The sequence below is a fragment of the Lytechinus variegatus genome, chromosome 8 (assembly GCF_018143015.1).
Source record: "Lytechinus variegatus isolate NC3 chromosome 8, Lvar_3.0, whole genome shotgun sequence".
Classification (NCBI taxonomy): Eukaryota; Metazoa; Echinodermata; class Echinoidea; order Temnopleuroida; family Toxopneustidae; genus Lytechinus; species Lytechinus variegatus.
Genome location: NC_054747.1, coordinates 40,137,230 through 40,157,257, shown reverse-complemented (window position 1 = coordinate 40,157,257; position 20,028 = coordinate 40,137,230). Strand labels below are relative to the sequence as shown.

Sequence of the window (20,028 nt, the reverse complement as noted above, 5' to 3'; positions counted from 1 at the left end):
TTGATATTAGTTTTATATTATTTCCGTTGCGTAATAATGATCTATTTCTTCCAACAAAGTACGATCATCACTTATTCTTAATCCGACCCCGACATGAAATAGGACATAGTAACTTCTAGCAATGTAAGATCATCGCTTGCGTGTTTGTTTAGGTCCGTTCCGGCACGAAATGAAAGTATAAAAGAATGAAATATTGAGCTAAAAAGTGTCTTAAGAGGTTTTAAAAATATTTTTGGTACGTTTCAATGTGGAAAGATTTGTATTCATGTAACTAAACTTTACGAAATAATTATGTATTTCTTAGAACAATGTACGATAATCGCTCGTTCTTGAATTCGACCAGACAATCAATAATACAAGATATGGAATATTAATAGATAAATGGGTCGTAAATACTAGTACTTTTAAATAGTTTGAAGGCGGAATGAATGTAATTACTCTTCGAATAGTAATCTACGGTATTTTCCCAAATGTATGATTATCGCTTGCCTGTTTGTTTCCGCTCCGGCACGAAATGAACGGGGAAATTAAGGAAATATTGAGCTAAAAAGTGTTTTTAATGGTTATAAAGATATTTCTGGTACGTTTCAAGGTGGAAAGATTCGTATTCACATTGGCGGCGGTAGCCAAAAATTTTTGGAGGGGACAACCAAAAAAATTTTGACAAGCAAAAAAAAAAAAAAGTTCTCAACCAAAAAATTTTAGGGACCTAGGAAAATAAATTGACAAGCAAAAAAAAAAAAAAAAAAAAATTTAGGGGGGACCGTCCCCCCCTCCTAAAATTTAGGGGGGGGGCAGGTCCCCCCGTCCCCCCCCCCCCCGCTTCCGCCGCCTATGCGTATTCATATAATCAAACTTGCGAAATAATTATGCATTTCTTTGAACAATGTCCGATGATCGCTTGTTCTTGAATTCGACCAGACATTTAATAAAACAAAATATATGGAATATAAATGGGTCGTAGATTATTCAAAATATAGGCCTACTTTAAAATAGTTTTAGGTCCGTTCCGGCACGAAATCAAAGTATAAAAGAATGAAATATTGAGCTAAAAAGTGTCTGAAGAGGTTTTAAAAATATTTCTGGTACGTTTGAATGTGGAAAGATTTGTATTCATGTATCTAAACTTTACGAAATAATTATGTATTTCTTTGAACAATGTACGATAATCGTCGCAATTCGAACAGATATGTAATAAAACAAAATGTATGAAATATTAATAGATTACACGGATCCTAGATTATTCGAAATATACTTTTAAAATGGTTTTAAGGCGGAAAGAATCTAATTACCTTTCGTAATAATCTACGATATTTTCCAACAATGTACGATTATCGCTTGCGTGTTTGTTTCCGCTCTGGCACGAAATGAACCGAGAAATGAAGGTATAAAAAATGACATATTGGGCTAAAAAGTGTCTTAAATGGTTTTGAAAATATTTCTGGTACGTTTCTAGGTGGAAAGATTCGTGTTCATATAATAAAACTTGCGAAATAATTACGTATTTCTTTGAACAATGTACGATAATCGCTTGTTCTTGAATTCGACCAGAAAACAAAATATATGGAACATTGACAGATAACATGTGTCCTAGATTATTCGAAAATAGTTTTAAGGCGGAAATCAAATAACTTTTCTTTTCTTCGAACAATGTACGATGATAGCTTGTTCTTGAATCCGACCCGACATGAAATGACGCAAAATATTTGGCATGTTAATAGATAAAATAGGCCGTAGATTTCTAAATAGTTATGAGGTGGAAAGCATCTGACTGCCTTTCGCAATAATCTACGGTATTTTCAAACAATGTACGATTATCGCTTGTTTGTTTATTTCTACTCGGACACGAAATAAAGGCATAAATGTACGAAATATTGAGCCAAAAACTGTCTAATAAATGATTTTATAAATACTTCTAGTACGTTTCAAGGTGGAAGAATTCATATATATCTAATTAACCCTGCTTAAAAATTAACTATTTCTTCCACCAATACGCGATAATCGCTTGTTCCTGTTTTAGAATGATATCATTCGCCTTGCCATTAATTTGATGGTTCAAATTACAAAATTTGTGATTTTATGCCATAATATTTGATGCAAAAGTATTCAAGTAATTTCATTTCATTTTACATAATCATTGGATTATTTTGTCGCAGCAGGTGAGTGTAATGGTGCTTCTTCGCAATTCATTGTTTCCATACTCGTGCAATGTATACACAATTAATCAATTTCTTGATTTCTTGAAGTCCATTGTAACGAGTAGTCTGAAAAACGCTCAAGCGCAATGAAAAGAGCAGGATCTTTCGCAGAATAGTTATGTCCGCTACGCCCATGACCCTTCAATGATAATTAATCAATATAATCTACGTCGGATACTTTCTTTGAAAAGAACTTGCCGCGCATTATATTGTGAAAGCAAATGGCCGCTTTGATCTTTAATGACTTAAACAGCACCATTGTTAGGTATTTAATCAGTTAATCTTAAAAGAGGATAAGAAAGAACATCCTGTGGAGTCTACTTTTTTGCCCTCTTATAATATTTTAATGCTTTTAAAAGTCATCCAACACTAGAATCTTTTGAAAAATTGTTCGGCGATTTCATGTAAACGATGGGGGGGGGGGGCTGGGTGTCGAAAATTATTAGACCTATAAAATCCTGGGCATGTTGAAATCAACAAAGTATGTATAGCCCTTTGGTATAATTATGTACACATATATTTTTAGGGCGGTAATGTCAATAGGCATCTAAAAAGAATACCTTGTTAGAAGGCGGGATTATTAGAACTTTGATTATAACTTACCTTTTGTATCGGCGTGGGGATACAAAATCTTTGCAAATTGTTAACATAATTAAAAGAAAGATAAACTTAAAAATCGGGGGGGGGGGTATACAACCAAGTCCATACTAGTGAGGGCGCTAATAGATTTACCCGGGGCCACAATGCCTAGCTGCCCTTTCAGCTACTTTAAAAGATATGCCTCATTATATTGCTATATAACTAAGATCAGATTTCATTTGGCCTTTGTAAATGGTGCAAGCACGAAAACACGACACGAAGCGCGCTTGAATTTTCTATAAGGCATATCTTCAACAATTTTGATAGTTTTGACATTTAGAGAACGTTCGTAAATAATCAAATGAATTAAAGCTTCCATTTGTTGGGGGAGCCAGGGAGAGGGTGGGGTGTATGACATTTTGTGTCCCCTACGCTTAACTGACTTTTGGAAGGACGTGTTCTCCCCCCCCCCCCGACATGTTTGATGTCCAACTACCCAAAACATATAATGGTCGGCGTGGTCGCTATTTTTAAAATCCCGTTCTTTAAATTTTCATGATCTACTTTTCATACTTGTTTTTTTTCACACCTTTCAATTCATTGTATTTGCGTTCTTTTCTCCGTTTTTAAACTTTCTTTTGCTCTCGCGATTTTTCAAATTACATTTACAAAATTATAATAACCCGAACCACTTTTGAAATATAATGTTCGTCTGTTTATTGCGTGCTCATTGTAGTTTCATGTTGGGGTTATTTTTGCACCATTTGGAATAACGTCAACCTGGTCAGGCTTCCTGCTTTCACTCCTTTTCAAAGAATTCTTGTAATTGGTATTTTTGCCAAGAAAAGCACAAAGGTCGTCCTGACAAAAAAAATGAGATGCTAACGTAAATGTTTTCAATGAAGCTCAGGGTCAATGAATTCGATCATGGGCACCAATCACTCCTTTGTGAAATGACGAAGTGCCAGTTGCCCGAACTTGTCACAATAGCTCTAATTCTATAAGGAATTAAATCTATTGTTCCTTCGCATTTTATCGTTGAGAGGATAAAAGCACATTTGCAACATATTTTGCAGCTCTAACCTTGTTGACAAATTAGACACAGAAGAAAAGTGACGCCTATTGGACAAAATTGTTAGAAAAAGACGAGATGTAAAATAATCATCAACAATTGCGTATGCATCAATTAACTAGAAATTGCACGAAAGTGGCAATGATTCTGCATGTAGTGGAAATAGAACATGTCGTCCCTTTTTCAGTTCCCGTTCATTTACCGCCATGTGCTGTGTATATAGAGCAACATAAAATTCTGAACGCAAAATATATTTTGTCATATTATCATTATATATGTATTACTCTTTTTTTAAATCCCCTTGCCCGCCATCCGGGGTAGGAGGATGGGCGGCGGCAGGGTAATTTTGATTACGGGGAGGAGTAACTTTTTTTGTATACTTAATTTCATATCGGATCGGATCAAGAACAAGCAATAATTGCATCTTGTTAGAAGATGTAGATATTATTGCGTCGTGCGAATTATATTCTTTCTGTTCCAAAAGAAGTATATTTTTAATAATTCAAGATCTTTATGAACTTTATATTTGTCAATTTTATATCGCCATTTTATGTCGGGTCGGATCTCTTTCCGATTCGAAACCTTTTAGAAGTATCAGCTAGATCAAAACTCTGTATATAGGTATATCTATGATTTTCTTAAAGTAGACCATCATTTTATAACGGGTCGGACCAAGAACAACAATCGTATGTTGTTGGAAGATATAGGTTTTCATAGCCCAACAAAAATCAATTATTTCCACATCGAAAGTCTTAAAATATTTTTTTATTTACATATCTTTTAACTCGATATTCCATACTGAAATACTTTCATCTCATGTCGGATTGGATCAAGAATAAGAAATTTTGCGACTTTTATTCCATTAAAATATTTCCTTTTCGACTTTGTCGGAAAAATTAGTCATTTCATTTTCTTCTGACAGAGCATGGGTTCGTCCATATACGGAAATATCAGTTATTTAAATCGTTTACACTCGCATTAAATTTAAAATCGTGCGTGATCGATCCTGCATTAATTTGAGATGTTTGTAACTCCATTTCATTTGCCTTTCCGATATTGCCGGGAAAGTGTCATTTATGTTCTCAGAGAACATGAATTCAGTCCTAAAGATATATGAAATTTATCTTAAATTGTTTGCACCTCAAAACAATCGCTCTTACATCAACACATGATCAATCGGAAATGATGGCGAAAATCAAAGAACGACAGAGATATTCCATGCATCCAACAATGGAATCGGTTCGCGAAATACGCAGTAGCACCCATTCATGTTCATAATAGAGGGTGAAGAGTTTCCTCATTTGAATAACAACATGCGGCACTAAAAAAAGGATTGTCACATGTATCAGTTCCCATTATGTGTGTAATGGCCCTAGCCTATTTATTCACAAAATGTTGCTAAACTAAAAAAAAGGCCTCAAATGATTGGATTTATCAAATACTGCAGTATGGAAATTACAATGAGTATCATACAGTTTCACTCTTTTTTTCAAGTTTGATGTTTTGTATGGGGATGTCATCTGGATCCCAAGCGTTTTCTTTTTCTTCATTCAATGTTTTTTTTTTAATAAGAAAAAAACTATGGACTACTAAACCGCACATCCGGGTTTTTTATTATTGTTCCGGCTCGAAATGATATAGAGCGATCAAAAGACGGCGTTTGTAATTTGCATTCGACCCTTAACACCCCCGCAATCCCCCCACTCTGCGTGTGATCTTTAGCGTCACTAGGGAATTGTTAACGCACTATAGAAAACTGGTGGATGAAAGGCTGATCGGATTTAATCCCGTGCCTAGAAAGACGATCCTTGATACTGAAAAGCACTGATTTTTATACCGAGACTTAAACCTCGGTCACATTTGATCTACGGCAGCCGTAAAGCGAATTAAAACAGCCGTTTATTCATTTGTTTTATATACAAACCACCTATATGCAGCTGGTTCAACAATGTTAAAACGGCTGTTTCCGACTCGCCGTACAGCCGCCATAGAGCAAATGTGACCGAGGTATAAATGGTAAAAAAAATTGACAAGCAAAAAAAAAGTCTTCACTGGAGAGGGGTCACTTATGGCTCGTCAGGGATCACTTTGGACTCGTAAGGGGGGGGGCAGGGATATGTCACTTGCATGTGTTGTGACTCGTCAGGGGGGCAGTCTGCCCCCCCCCTTATTAGGTACGCTAATGGTGCTGATCGTTGACTCTGGCCGGTTTATTAGGTCCGGTAAGAGGTAAAGGGTTGGAATAAAAATTTTAAACGTCTCAGATTAAATGAAAATCGTTCGAGACAGAAATTATTTCAAAATTGTTTTGATTTGGAAATTATATTGAAATAATTTAATTTCCTTTGAGAATAAACTCTCTCCTAAAAAGAAGTACAATTCACGTATCTTTTCAATTAAGTCAGAAATACAAGTCCTAAATACATTAGATAAATGGTCTCAACTCTCAGCTCATGATCGATCGGAACGTATTTCAAAATTGTTTTGAGGTGGAAATTATATAGAATTTGTTTCAGATACCATAAGCTCTTTTTCCTGAAATAAATATTATTCGCTTATCTTTCCAATAAAAGGGAAATACGTTGGAATAAAAGTACTCAACATCTTAGTCTTAGATTAATGCACGATCGTTCGAGACGAAATTGTTTTGAAGTGGAAATTATATATCATGAAATCAATTAAAACCTTCCAATGTAAGCTTTTATTCTCCTGGAAGAAATACAATTCGCGTATTTTTCCAAAAAAAGTCCAACAGAAGCAGATTGCGTTCCCAATAATTTTCTAGAATCAAGAGTGCCTACAATATCAAAAATTCGGCATAAGTTAAACAAAAAACCCAACATAAATATACCCAAACAATTTATACGATGTCAGAAACAAAATCGAAATGTCAAAAAATCAAAACAAAAATATCATAAAAGGAAGTATTTCAAACCAACATAAAAAGTAAGGCAGTATGTCTAACAAAAGAAAAAGAAGTAGACATTTTGTTGATTTGCGTTTTAGCGTGTTTAATGATATGGCGTCCTTATCATTCTCCAAAATTTAGTTTGCCGTTGATATCCATGTTCGCACTAATTTAGTTACATTCGGGCATCATATTCATATTGTGTCATTTTATCTGGCCTCTGTCAGAAAAAATAAATGTTCTAAAAATATTAATCTTCCCGTGGCAAAGATGAATAGGCCTATATACCCCTCTAGTTATACACTCTTGGCGGACATTATCCGGCGAGTTGGATGATATAGGCCTATTCATACCAAGATGTCTCAAACTATGGCCTTAATAGAGGTAAAAAAAACCTATGCATGGGTACAATTCGTGCAACTGCTCGATCATTAATATTCTTTTTAAACGAACGGTTTGTCTTGCGCTTCTTGATTTTCATGCTCGGGAATTAATATTTTTGTCAGTGCCAAGAAGCAACGTTGACGTTCGGATAAAACGGGATAAAATAGGCGTGTAATCCATCTGTATCCGGTCCCAAAATCATACGTTAAAAAAGTCATTAATTCAACTTATTTTTCATGTGTGAATCTTCCGTGTCAATCTCAATTCGAAAGCTGCAACATTTTCGAAATCGGCAGTATTTCTATTCATGGCGTTAATTTTCAGTTCAGTTCGTTGACAACGGAAACTATTGAGAACCATCGACTTATCGAGATCGAGAATTTTTGTCATATTCATAATTATGCGCACGTGTTGATCTGTAGTACTCGGTCGCCATGCGACACGATGCGGCCTGATCATATTCTACCGCTAGCTAGCTGTAGTCATTTCCAATAGAGCGTGCTTGCATGAAGTGCATCGATACAGACATAAAAGAGGAACGCCTTTCATTATTATGCTTTTAAATATAATAATTTGAAGTCGAGTAGCACAACAAGTGGAACTAGTACAGGCACCACGACGTACATGTTTACTCTTCATTCCGGGTCTTCATTCCAGAGCGAGTCGCGGAATTGAAGGCTAGCCGTGGCCGTCGCGGGGTGAGATTGCCTTTGCGAATTTTGATAGAAATGGGGGGGCAGCGACAGCGCAGCTAGCGGCCGCTAGCTGCCGCTAGATGCAGCGAGCTGAGGATTAAATCTATAATCAAATGTAACATAAAGTATGGCAGCGAGCGGCAGCAGGCACAGGGGGAGCTGCGAGAGCGGACGTGAGTTCTATTGTGCTTTAATTATCGCAGCTAGCTGCCGCTGGCCGACGCTATTATCCCGTCTTAGAGTGTGCAAGCGTACGCTCGCGGGGTGCACGCTGCCAATGCAATATGGATGGGCTCCCTTATCAACCTTCTACAGTTAAAATTGCAAGCCAATTTGTCATGCGCCTTTTTTGTTAATCTACACACAAATACACACACACAAAGATTGCATAGTCATGACAGTATGTAGGCCTACCGCTAGCATACAGTAACTATTATTCAGCCGGCCGCGCCGGCTGTCTGGCTGAGCTTTGCATGCATGAAACCAATGCAGCTAGCTGTGCACGAGCAGACTATTCAGACCCAGGGAGCTGCGATACGAAATGTTACTGCTAAGAAATCTTCCCCAGAACTTTGGAAATCTACGTCAAAGTCACATTTTACACCAATGAAATGCCCTTCTACAGTCCATATTACTGAAACCTGATTAATTGCAAGCATTAAAAGGAGGAATTATGACCTCTCTTTTGACTCAAAAAGACCGATTTCCAAATGCATTTAATACACATAAAACACATAGGTGAGTACATCACAGTCCCATATGTGCATTTGTATGTATGTTGATATTTGGTTTATTTCGAAGCTGTGTCTCTTTGAGCCAAAAATAAATAGGCCGCTCTTTCTTTCTTGTTTACAAATGACTTCTTAAACCACTCTTAAGGAAGTAAATACTTTGGGAAGGCATTTCATTGATATGACATGTGAATTTTTTCCATCATTTTGTCAAATATAGGGAAGGAATTTTGTCACTGTTTGTTCCAGATAACTTTTGCCATTTTATTTTTTTCTTTCATTTTTTTCACAGTGATTAAACCATTTATACCCCTTCCCATTGAAAATGCCTGATTAAAGAACATGTTTCTACTGAATAATAATAATTTTCCCCATTTTTTTTATAATTTTGTTTTATTTATTTTTCTTAAATTTTCTTTTGTTTTTCTCAATTTTTTTTATGACCTGTTCTTTGTTTTTTCTTTCAATTTTTCTTTTGTTTTATTTCACTTACCGTATTCATTTTCACAATTTTTGTTTTCTTTTTTCAATATACTATTCTAAAAATTATTTTTGTTTATTTCCCCCTTTTACACATTGTTCTAATTCTGCAGCATGTGATTTTCTCCTGCTATAATATGCTGGAAAAGAGAAAATAAACTGGATTTGGGGCCTGCATAATCTAGGTTTTACAATCAAAAAGGAAGAAAGGAAAAATCATTGTTTTGTAAATCTGAGTTTGATATATGCACTATTTTTTTACTTTACCATTATGAGTATGTGTCTATACGGAGATTAAAAGTCCACACAACCTGGGAACAATACAATTCTTTTATTCTCTTTCAATCATTTCATATTTACAATGATAGAACAATTTATATATTACCACAAAATAAGCAAAGTAAAATAACAGCAAGCACGATTTACATACAAGATGTACAAAGAATAGTGGTACGTGTTGGTGATTGCAGAATATTTCAGTTTTATTCATTTTTAATTAATGTTTTTCTTTATATTTTTCGGGCCACCAAAATTATTAGTGGGCCACCAAAAAAAATTATTTGAAGGTTTTGGTGGCCCGAACGGGCCACCACCAAAAAAAGTTAATGTGGAGCCTTGCTATAGGGTATAATCCTACTCATCTACCAGTTTGTCTATTTTTTGTATTAATTGTCATTCATCCCATTCACCATTTTGTCTAATTTCCAGTGAATAGGCTACCTACATTTCGATCTTTGCAGGTTTGCATGGTGGAGTTTATAACATGGAGAAGGTTTATGGTATAAGAGTCAAATGAGCCAGTACAATGAACCTCTACTGTTAGAGATTTGTGTCACAATTGGCTATCCATAGTCAAACCACAATTTTAGACAAGAGCTTAAATTACACCCGACGTCAGAATACAGGCATATGCGAGTGCTAGGGGCTTTTTATTAGGGCTCAGCAGGACATTTTGGGGGCAAATTTTGCCTCAAGACCCCATGTAACCCCCCCCCCCCCACCCCGAGACAAATTGAATATAACCCAGGATTCTCACCTGCTATTTTAACATTCATATTAGCATCAAGAAGAAGATTTTCAGCCTTCAAGTCTCTGTGAACTATGCCACGTTTGTGACAGTAGTGGACGGCCGCAACGATTTGCTTGAACTTCTGACGGGCTTCCCTCTCCGTCATCTTACCGTGTGATATAAGATGATCTATTCAACAAGATAAAATCATATTAATAGTATCAGGGTCATTCAATAATAACATTAATGATTATAAGCAACATCTATACAGCAAGTATAATTTTATAAGTGTGCATGAGCTTTCTCTCCACAATTAAATGATTAAAAACATTAAACTTACAACCCTTTTAAGCATTAAAACATGCATATTTTTTATATGTACATGTACTCCCAGTATACAATAGGATAAATATATCTTAACTTATGTTTATGTTATTACATGTACATGTATTATCAAATGATTTCAGTTATTGCATTTAATTTTAAATGAGCATTTTACCAAATTTATAATTTCAATTTGGCTTATTTTATTTTTTATGTATTAAAGGGTGGTTATCTCGACAAACCTTGATAGGTTTTTATGACCACCTAATTCCAATATTATATCTCTTTATTGTCATTTATATCTGTTTAATACTTGCTTTACATGTACCTTACATTTTCTTGCCTTATTATGTACATTTTGTTTGTTATTACTGTATTCTATACTCTGTATTGATTTTTATTGGAATTGAATAAAACATTGAATTGAATTGAATAATGCGTGTGAGATTTCTGCACTTTATTTACACCTTAATCAATTCCAACCACAGTGGTGTATAATTGATCTCGGCTACGAGGGGAGCAATTTGAACCATACATGTATTTGGAGGGGTGTACTTATGTGCTGATATGGTGATACGCCTGACTTCTTAAAGGTCAAGTCCACCGCAGAAAAATGTTGATTTGAATCAATAGAGAAAAATCAGACAAGCACAATGCTGAAAATTTCATCAAAATCGGATGTAAAATAAGAAAGTTATGATTTTTCAAAGTTTCGCTTATTTTTAACAAAATAGTTATATGAACGAGCCAGTTATGTACATCCAAATGAGAGAATCGATGATGTCACTCACCCACTATTTCATTTGTTTTTTATTGTTTGAATTATACAATATTTCAATTTTTTACGAATTTGACAATTAGGACCTCCGTGCCTCAAGCACAAAATGTTAAAATAATGGAATTCCACGTGTCCAGAGAGGAATGAAACTTCATTTCACATGACAACGACGAGAAAATCAAAATATTTCATAATTCATATAAAATACAAAAGAAATAGTGAGTGAGTGATGTCATCAGTTCCTCATTTGCATACCGAACGAGGATGTGCATAATGGCTGTTTTGTGAAATGAAGCGAAACTTAAAAATGTCATAATATTTTACATCCGATTTTGATGAAATTTTTAGTGTTATGCTTATTAAATTTTTCTCTTTTTATTCAAATCAAGTTGTTGGGGTGGACTTGTCCTTCAAAGATATAAAAACAGAGAATTCATTTTCTCTCAGTGTACCACAAACATCCACAATATCTGGCCTTGGTCTCTTATGGGTGAATATTAATTACTTTCATAATGAAAGCAAGAAATATGATAACCAAAATAAGATTGAATTCACATCAGTATCAATGAAGATGTGATGCCTGTACACTGGTGAGAATGAAAAGCGGATTTCTGGCTTTTTATGGGTGGTTTCAAGACATTATTTATCGTAATGTTGGTTCCTTAATGACTTATTACAGTTTCGCACCATTTGACTTGATTTTTTATTTCCCAAGGGGTTGAATACATCCCATCCCAGGTATCAATCTGTATTGAATCCCTAAATTGGCAAGACTTTTATTTTTACCCATTCATTCTAATGTGCATCATACATGTACAGCCTTGATCTAAAATAACATACATGTACTCAGGGTGCTACATAACTTTCTAGAAGCACTTGCCCAGTCGGGCAAGTAAATTTTCAAATAGTTGGAATATACTTGCCCCAAAATCTACTTCACTTTCCCGAAAAAAATCCTTGCAACAAAAAATTTTTACCTCTTCAAAAGAAATTTTTGTGGTTTTAATAAACCATTGACCTTTTTCTCTCTTTTGACATGAACTGATCTACCTGCCATGACCAAAATTAGGGTCAATATCATATCATGTCAACCCTAATTTTGGTCATTCTACTGCAAGAATTTTGCTTGCCCAATTCGGGCAAGTATTTTTGTTTTTTTACTTTAAAACACTTGCCCGACTCTAACTTTTACTTGCCCCGGGCAATCGGGCAAGTGCTTATGTAGCACCCTGCATGTACTATAGGCAAGAAATTCATGACCATATTGATAACGGAAACGTCTAGCCAACACACAAGGGTACCAGTGGGTGAGGATTGCATGCAGGTCACCAAAGGCCAATTTCCAAGTAAATTCACTGCCATGCTTGCTAATTGCTGGTATATGTTCATTCATTACTCAAACATGTGGGGTATTAAACTGGAAATGTAGCTGGACCATAAAACTTGACCCCAAAGAATAAGACAGGCATTGCATTCAGCAAAGCTTATAAGATTTGGGGCCCGTTGCAAAAAGAGTTGCAATCAGTCGCAACTCCAAAAATCATAAGTAACTTGATTTTCAACCAATCAACAGTGCACATTTTTAACTTGCGATTGATTTTTTGACTTGCGTTTTTTAAAACGCAACTCTTTCTGCAACGGGCCCTTGGTGTCTCATCAAGTTGACTCGGTTAGGATGAGAAAACATAAAGTCATCAATGATCTTGTCTTTATCAAGTACACTGGAAGAAAACCAATTTCTCAACTGCCTGTTTCTTAATTTTTTCTTGTCATTTGTTCTCGCTATTTTTATTAGCTCAGTGCTTTTTCAACCTTCCATACCTACCAAATATTTCTCCTCCACTGGCATACTCGGTAACGAGGTACATTTATCTCTGCCCATCTCTATGACTTGATAGTATACAAATAATGCATAATGTATTAAAGCGCGTGCATGCAGGGCCAAATAATGAACGATGTGCGAGAAGAGTCAATGGATAAAAATCACCGAGGTCCGGAGGACCGAGTGCGGTATATCCATTTGGCGAGTCGAGCACAGAGTTCATTATTTAGGTCTTCCCCCATGTTAATGAGTTGTCCCGAATGCTATATTTGATCTAAATGCTACATAATTCCAGATAATTCCAGACCCTCGCACTATCCTGCACTCTGACGTCAGAGTGCAGGATAGTACTTTTGGTATGACATCATAGTGCAATTTGCTGAATATCATGTGATCCGATTTGGACCAATTAGATTCTTGGGACATTCTTGGGAGTTGTATGAAAACGAATCTGAGGCGGGAGACTGAGAAGCTTCATTACTCTAATATCCAAAACATTCTTGGTCTTTACCAAAGTGACTTTACTTTTTAGCAAGGAAAGAAACCACATTTAAAAATCTTGTCTTGTTGAATTTGATAGAAAGACAAGAACAGAAGATTTGGAATCTCATCAAGTTGTCTTTGTTAGGATGGGAAAACAGGAAGTAATCCAGGATCGTGTCTGCTTGTCCAAAGAACAATTGATGAGAACCATTCTCATCTTCTTGTTTCTGGACTCCATTTTCTTGTTATTTTGTTCTATCATCTCAATGTTTTTTCAAGGGAAATGAAACTTTTGGAACAAATTGGCTTGTGTTGAAACAGAAAAATAAAAGAGTAAGAATAAGGAAATTTTGAGAAAAATCAGACAAACAATGAGAAAGATATGAGCATTTGAATATTGTGATCACTAATGCTATGGAGATTCTCCCATTGGCAATGCGACAAGGATGTGTGATGTCACATGTGAACATCTCTCCCATCAATCGACTACAAAATACTCCCAAAATGTCTCTTTTGCTTTTTCTTATGGTGATATCAACTCTTCATCCAAGATGTATTCTTTAAAAATCTGTACTACATACTCTCCTGTAATAAGAAGACATGATCTACTTATAGATGAATAAAAGAGGCAGTTTAAGTGAAATATATACTCAAGTAATGGGGAGAGTTGTTCACAAGTGACATCACACATCTTTGTTGCATTGCCAATGGGAGGATCTCCGTAGCAGTAGTGATCATAACTTTCTCATTATTTGTCAAATTTTTCTAAAACTTCCCTTGATCTGTTTCTTTGATTTTTCTGTTTTCACACAAGCTACATGTATCTTGTCCCAAAGGTTTTTATTCTCATTTAAGCTTCCCTATACTCACCAAATATTTCTCCTCCGCTGGCATACTCCGTAACAAGGTACATGTATCTGTCCGTCTCCATGACTTGATAGAGACGGATGATGTGCGGGTGACTGAGAAGCTTCATTACTTTGACCTCGCGGACGATCTTCTGGATGTTGTCGCCTTCTAATTGTGTCTTGTCTATGATTTTAATGGCCACCTGTATCGGTAGGAGATAGGGGAAAGGCAATTAGTAAATGGTTTCATCATTATTTTTTTCTCTAGTGTACTAGCTTCTTCCTCCTCATCAAGCAGTATATACTTCATGGTATCTGGGAAAACGATTGCCATCCTACACTGCAAGCCAAGACAACAAGTGGAATGCCTCTGGCCGTCTCACCTGCATCACGCAGTTCAATATAGCAGCAGTGCTGACTTTGAATACTACTCTAACTCACACAAGATGTTCAGTGATACATGGTTACTCTTTTGTCCACTTTTTATGAACGAGACCAATAAACTTACAGAGATATGATGGTTATTCAACAAAAAACCCCAACATAGCCAAAGTTCATTGACCTTACATGACCTTTGCCCTTGATCATGTGACCTGAAACTCGCACAGGATGTTCAGTGATACTTGATTACTCTTATGTACAAGTTTCATGAATCAGATCCATAAACTTTCAAAGTTATGATGGTAATTCAACAGATACACCCAATTCGGCCAAAGTTCATTGACCTTTGACCTTGGTCATGTGACCTGAAACGCGCACAGGATGTTCAGTGATATTTGATTACTCATATGTCCAAGTTTAATGAACTAGACTAATAAACTTTCAAAGTATGATGGTAATTCAACAGATACCCCCCATTCGGCCAAAGTTCATTGACCCTAAATGACCTTTGACCTTAATCATGAGACCTGAAACTTGCACAAAATATTCAGTGATGCTTGATTACTATTATGTCCAAGTTTCATGAATCAGATCCATAAACTTTCAAAGTTATGATGGGAATTCAACAGATATCCCCAATTCGGCCAAAGTTCATTGACCCTAAATGACCTTTGACCTTGGTCATGTGACGTGAAACTCATGTAGGATGTTCAGTGATACTTGATTAACCTTATGTCCAAGTTTCATGAACTAGGTCTATATATTTTCTAAGTTATGATGACATTTCAAAAACTTAACCTCAGGTTAAGATTTCGATGTTGATTCCTCCAACATGGTCTAAGTTCATTGACCCTAAATGACCTTTGACCTTGGTCATGTGACATGAAACTCTAATAGGATGTTCAGTAATACTTGATTAACCTTATGGCCAAGTTTCATGAAATAGGTCCATATACAATCTAAGTTATGATGTCATTTCAAAAACTTAACCTCAGGTTAAGATTTGATGTTGACGCCGCCGCCGCCGTCGGAAAAGCGGCGCCTATAGTCTCACTCTGCTTCGCAGGTGAGACAAAAATTATATCACATACTACACAAATGCTGTCCATGGAGCCCCTTTCACAGTTGGTGGTGCAACTGCTTACAACCCATGCGATTGTGTGCAACACATATTGTGACCAAATGATCACAAACGATCGCACGAGCGATTGTGAAAGCCCCTTTACAAACACAATTATCATAAATGTTCTACATGCACGACACAGTTATTGTGGAATGAATCTTCTAGTATGATCAGTTATACATGCATGTATCATCCTAGGCGATGCAACGGGAGGTACGGATATGACTTCCCTCCCTACCCCCCCCCCTCACCTTCCCATGACAAGAAATTTTTTTTGAAATATCATAAATTATATAGGATTTGTATAGTGCACGTATCCACCTTGCTTGGTGCTTAAGGCACTCCTATATTTATACTCCGGCTATAAAGCTAGTCTACAGATTCTGGTGCGAACAGCTACGCCGTGGCTAGGATTCGAACCCACGACCCTCTGTTTGAAAGGTGAAAATCAGAACCACTAGAACACAACAAACCCACATTACTACAATATATACTTGTTAAAACAAACTCAGGGTCTGTTCTGTAGATCAAGATCACTCTGTTGACTTTATCTTTCTGAGATTTTTTTTATTGTAAACACAAAAGTGTGTTCACCTTTAATACCCAGACCTTAAAGTTCATTGACCTTTCCTTGCCAGACACCATTGGAGTTGAGGAAAATTTCAATGATAAGATACCCAAACAAAATAATGGATAAATGTAGCAATTACCTAGACAGGAGAAGTTCATTTATTTTAGGTTAACTTAGTACAGTGGTGCCCCAGATTATTGATCCTTGTTTGTGTGTATAGTGCCATATCAAAAGAAGTCTAGAATGAGCACCTAGTTTGAGTCTTTCTATAAGAGGCCGTTCTCATTACGCTTTCTAAAACTAGTTTACTGGAAACCGATTCAGGAAACCACTTTGGAAGATCGCTTTGCTAGCGTTCTCACTTGATCACACGAAAGTGGTTTTCAAAATCACATCACGTAAAGCGCTCTTGTTGCTATGGAGATGCTCTCAGTGGGGTGACACGTTTCGCGCGAAATTTGAAACCGCACCATAGGCATTCAACACCTGTCGTGTGGAGTAGCGCGCTCAAAATGTACGAAGATCGCTTCCCGAAGAACGGTTGTGTCCTCACTTACGCTAAAACCAGTTTAACGAGGCAAAGCGATCTTGAAAACTACATCGCGAGGTGGTTTTCCAAACTGGTTTGGAAGATCACTTCCAAGACCGCTTTGACCGTTCTCACTACGCGTTAAACTAGTTTCCACTAAACTAGTTTCCAGTAAACTAGTTTTAGGAACGTAGTGAGAACAGCCTCTATCTCTCATTTTCTTGTACCTCTCTTCTTGTCATGCTATTTTCTTGCACTCTACAATTTTTTTTCTTCCTTTTCTATCCCTTTATTTTACTTTTTCAGGTAAGGGACACCTCTCTCTATGTTTGATAAAAAAAAAAAACATGGAAACGTTCCAGAAGGACCCTTTTCCTTCATGAAAACAGGGTACTCTAGGACCGAAAATGTTGACAGAGTCTGAATTCAGGCTTTGGTCTGAAAATTAGCACCGAAATGTTTTTTTAAAAAGGGAAATTGTTCAATGTGGAAGAAGAAAAATGTTGCACCATTTTTCATTGATGATGCTGAAGTTTGCAGGACCATGTCTGAACGAACCTGCAGACTGTAAGGTAGCCTCAAAGAGAAAAAAAACAGGCCATTTCTTCTGTTTCTTGTTGAGAGCCTGTTGAAAAGAATATTTACTGTTACATTTCCCTTGTTTGTATGGTCACTCTGGACAACAAATTCTACCTCTATGTATATAAAAGAGTCATGTATTATTAAACATAGCCTACTGACTCATCCCGTTTCACATAGGCCTAGAGCCTGGGGCGCGTATTCTACAGTCGGGTTTAACTTTAATAAACTCAGCTTTAAAATTGTGGTTTAAGTATGGATAACCAATAGTTACATAAATCACAGTAGAGATATCTATACTTCAGCTCATTTGGCTCTTAAATCACTCATAATTGTGTAGGAAGTATAAATAGATGATTGTCTTCACCATTGATGAATCAGGAAAGAGCGCAGTAAACATAAGAAACATAGATGTACAACTTAATAAAAACGTTGACACTTTTGGCTTCCCATAATTTTAGCACAAAGTTAGACCATGGTCTAATTTAAAACCTGACTACAGAATAAGGGTCTACAAGTATATAGTAATAGCTATCAAAACTATTGATATTTAAAAGATAAATGCTAGTTGTGGTAATGATCTCAAAATGAATTCAAACAGGATCCAATAAATCACCACCCAAGTACTTGTATGCCATATCGCTCTGGAAAAAAAAAGTGTAATTGTGGAGAAATGAGCAAAGTAAACACAGAATTCCATCAAATATCAAGTATTTTTCCAAGGAACTGTCCCTCATACCCTTTTCTGTGTTGTCATCAGAATTATAAAATTTCAGCTGAGAATCCATGATTTTACAAAGATAAGTTTACATTAATATACTAGATGTAGGTTAATTGTAATACTGTGACCATTAAATAGACTTTGTCATGAAATAATTGTATGCTGCAACAACTTTCTTTTACCATAAATATAAAAAGGAGAAATTCCACCACTATCGATTATGAATAGTCTTCCTATTTAAAACAAGCTTTAATTCTTTAAATATGCTGTAGGAGCCTGTTTCCCAAAGAGAACTGTGGCAACCTTACACATCTTATGGGAACTACGTGTAACTGTGATAACAGTATTAAAATATAATATATAATAATAATATCCAAGTCCTTTGGAGGCGCATACAGACATTATTCATAATTGTGATATGCGCTACACAAGAACTGTTTATTATTTAATATTATTATTAACAGGGCCAAGCAGCTAATCACAGTTTTTGGTTTCCATGATAGTAATAATGGCAAAGTAACAAAGTAACTATTAGTTATTAAAAAGCAAAAGGCAACTAATCTTACAATGAAATGTGCCTGGCGTTAAATCCGTTCAAACATTGAATGTAAACGGGGTTTTATATTTGGATCATTGAAGAGTAGGGTGGCTAATCTTGTGGTTGTAAAGTATATTTTTGATACAGGGGCAGACAGTTCTTGACAATTGGAGAGAGTGGCTTGGTCCACAAACAGCTGATCTGGAGTATTTGTTTACATCCCTCTCTTGAGAGATGTTTGATGGAAACATTCACCGTTGTTTACTTTGAAATCCAAGATGTCTGGTTTATACCTACAGGGGTCCATCGCAGAAAGAGTTGCGATCAAACGCAAGTCACAAAAACTTGTGCAGGTTGATTTTCAGCCAATGAAACACCCATATTCCGGACTTGCGCTTGATATCTTAACTTGCGGTTAAACACAACTCTTTCTGCAACGGGCCCCTGCATGGGGTCACAGACGACACAACCTCCTCCCCCCCCCATCAAACTCAGGGAGATTTCATGGAACAAAAAGGCAGTGATTTTCCAGGGGCCCATTTAATAAAGGACTTACAACTGCTGTAACTTTGTCATTATGGTAACTACCATGGTTACAGGGGTCAGCAGCCAATCATAATCAAGGTTTCCATGGTAGTTGCCGTAATGGCAAAGTTACGACAGTTGCAAGTCCTTAATGTGAAACGGGCCCGAAAGTTCTTTTGAGCAATTTGGGGGCATGATCCCCAAGCCCCTGCCATATGTAATTCCTCGATTTAAGGTGACCAAACTCAAGATGTCTGCATACACCCCATCAAACTTTAGGGGATAATTTCATGAAATGATTAGTGATTTTTTATGACTATTTTGCCAATATAGCCTATTAGATGCGACGATTTCAATATCCTATGTTGTAAATCACAAACCATTTGGTTTGTATGCTCTAAATCAACTTTTATATCACATGATTTAAAACATGAAAATGTCCATGTACATTCAAGATTATTAATGACACAGAGAGAAAGGTTAAATGGGAGATTCTCACTTCAGCCAAACTAAAAAAATATTATTCATTAAAGACCTTCATTTTTGAGGAGTGCGATCACGCCTGGCGCTCCTACCGCGCTCCTAAAAAAATAAGAACAAATAATAACGGTCCATAAAAAAAATCTTGGCAAGTAGTTGCTTATTTTACCTCTTTATATTCACGAAATAGGCATCTGTTTTCCGTAATCGTTTGAAATTATTTTGATTTAGTTGGAAACTACCAAAAAATGAAAATATTCACCTCTTTCC

At 36.2% G+C, this 20,028-nt stretch overlaps 1 protein-coding gene across 1 annotated transcript in view; it reads right to left on the bottom strand.

The window, feature by feature from the left end:
- The window catches only part of LOC121419738 (serine/threonine-protein kinase SIK3-like), a gene marked incomplete at its 5' end in the record, with an annotated part of 39,604 nt that extends 25,072 nt beyond the window's left edge, over positions 1-14,532 (bottom strand). The window contains 2 exons of the mRNA XM_041614194.1: positions 10,084-10,245; positions 14,334-14,532. Of these exons, the coding sequence (XP_041470128.1) occupies positions 10,084-10,245; positions 14,334-14,532 (361 nt within the window). The remainder of the gene's footprint in view (positions 1-10,083; positions 10,246-14,333) is intronic.
- Positions 14,533-20,028: the final 5,496 nt, after the last annotated feature.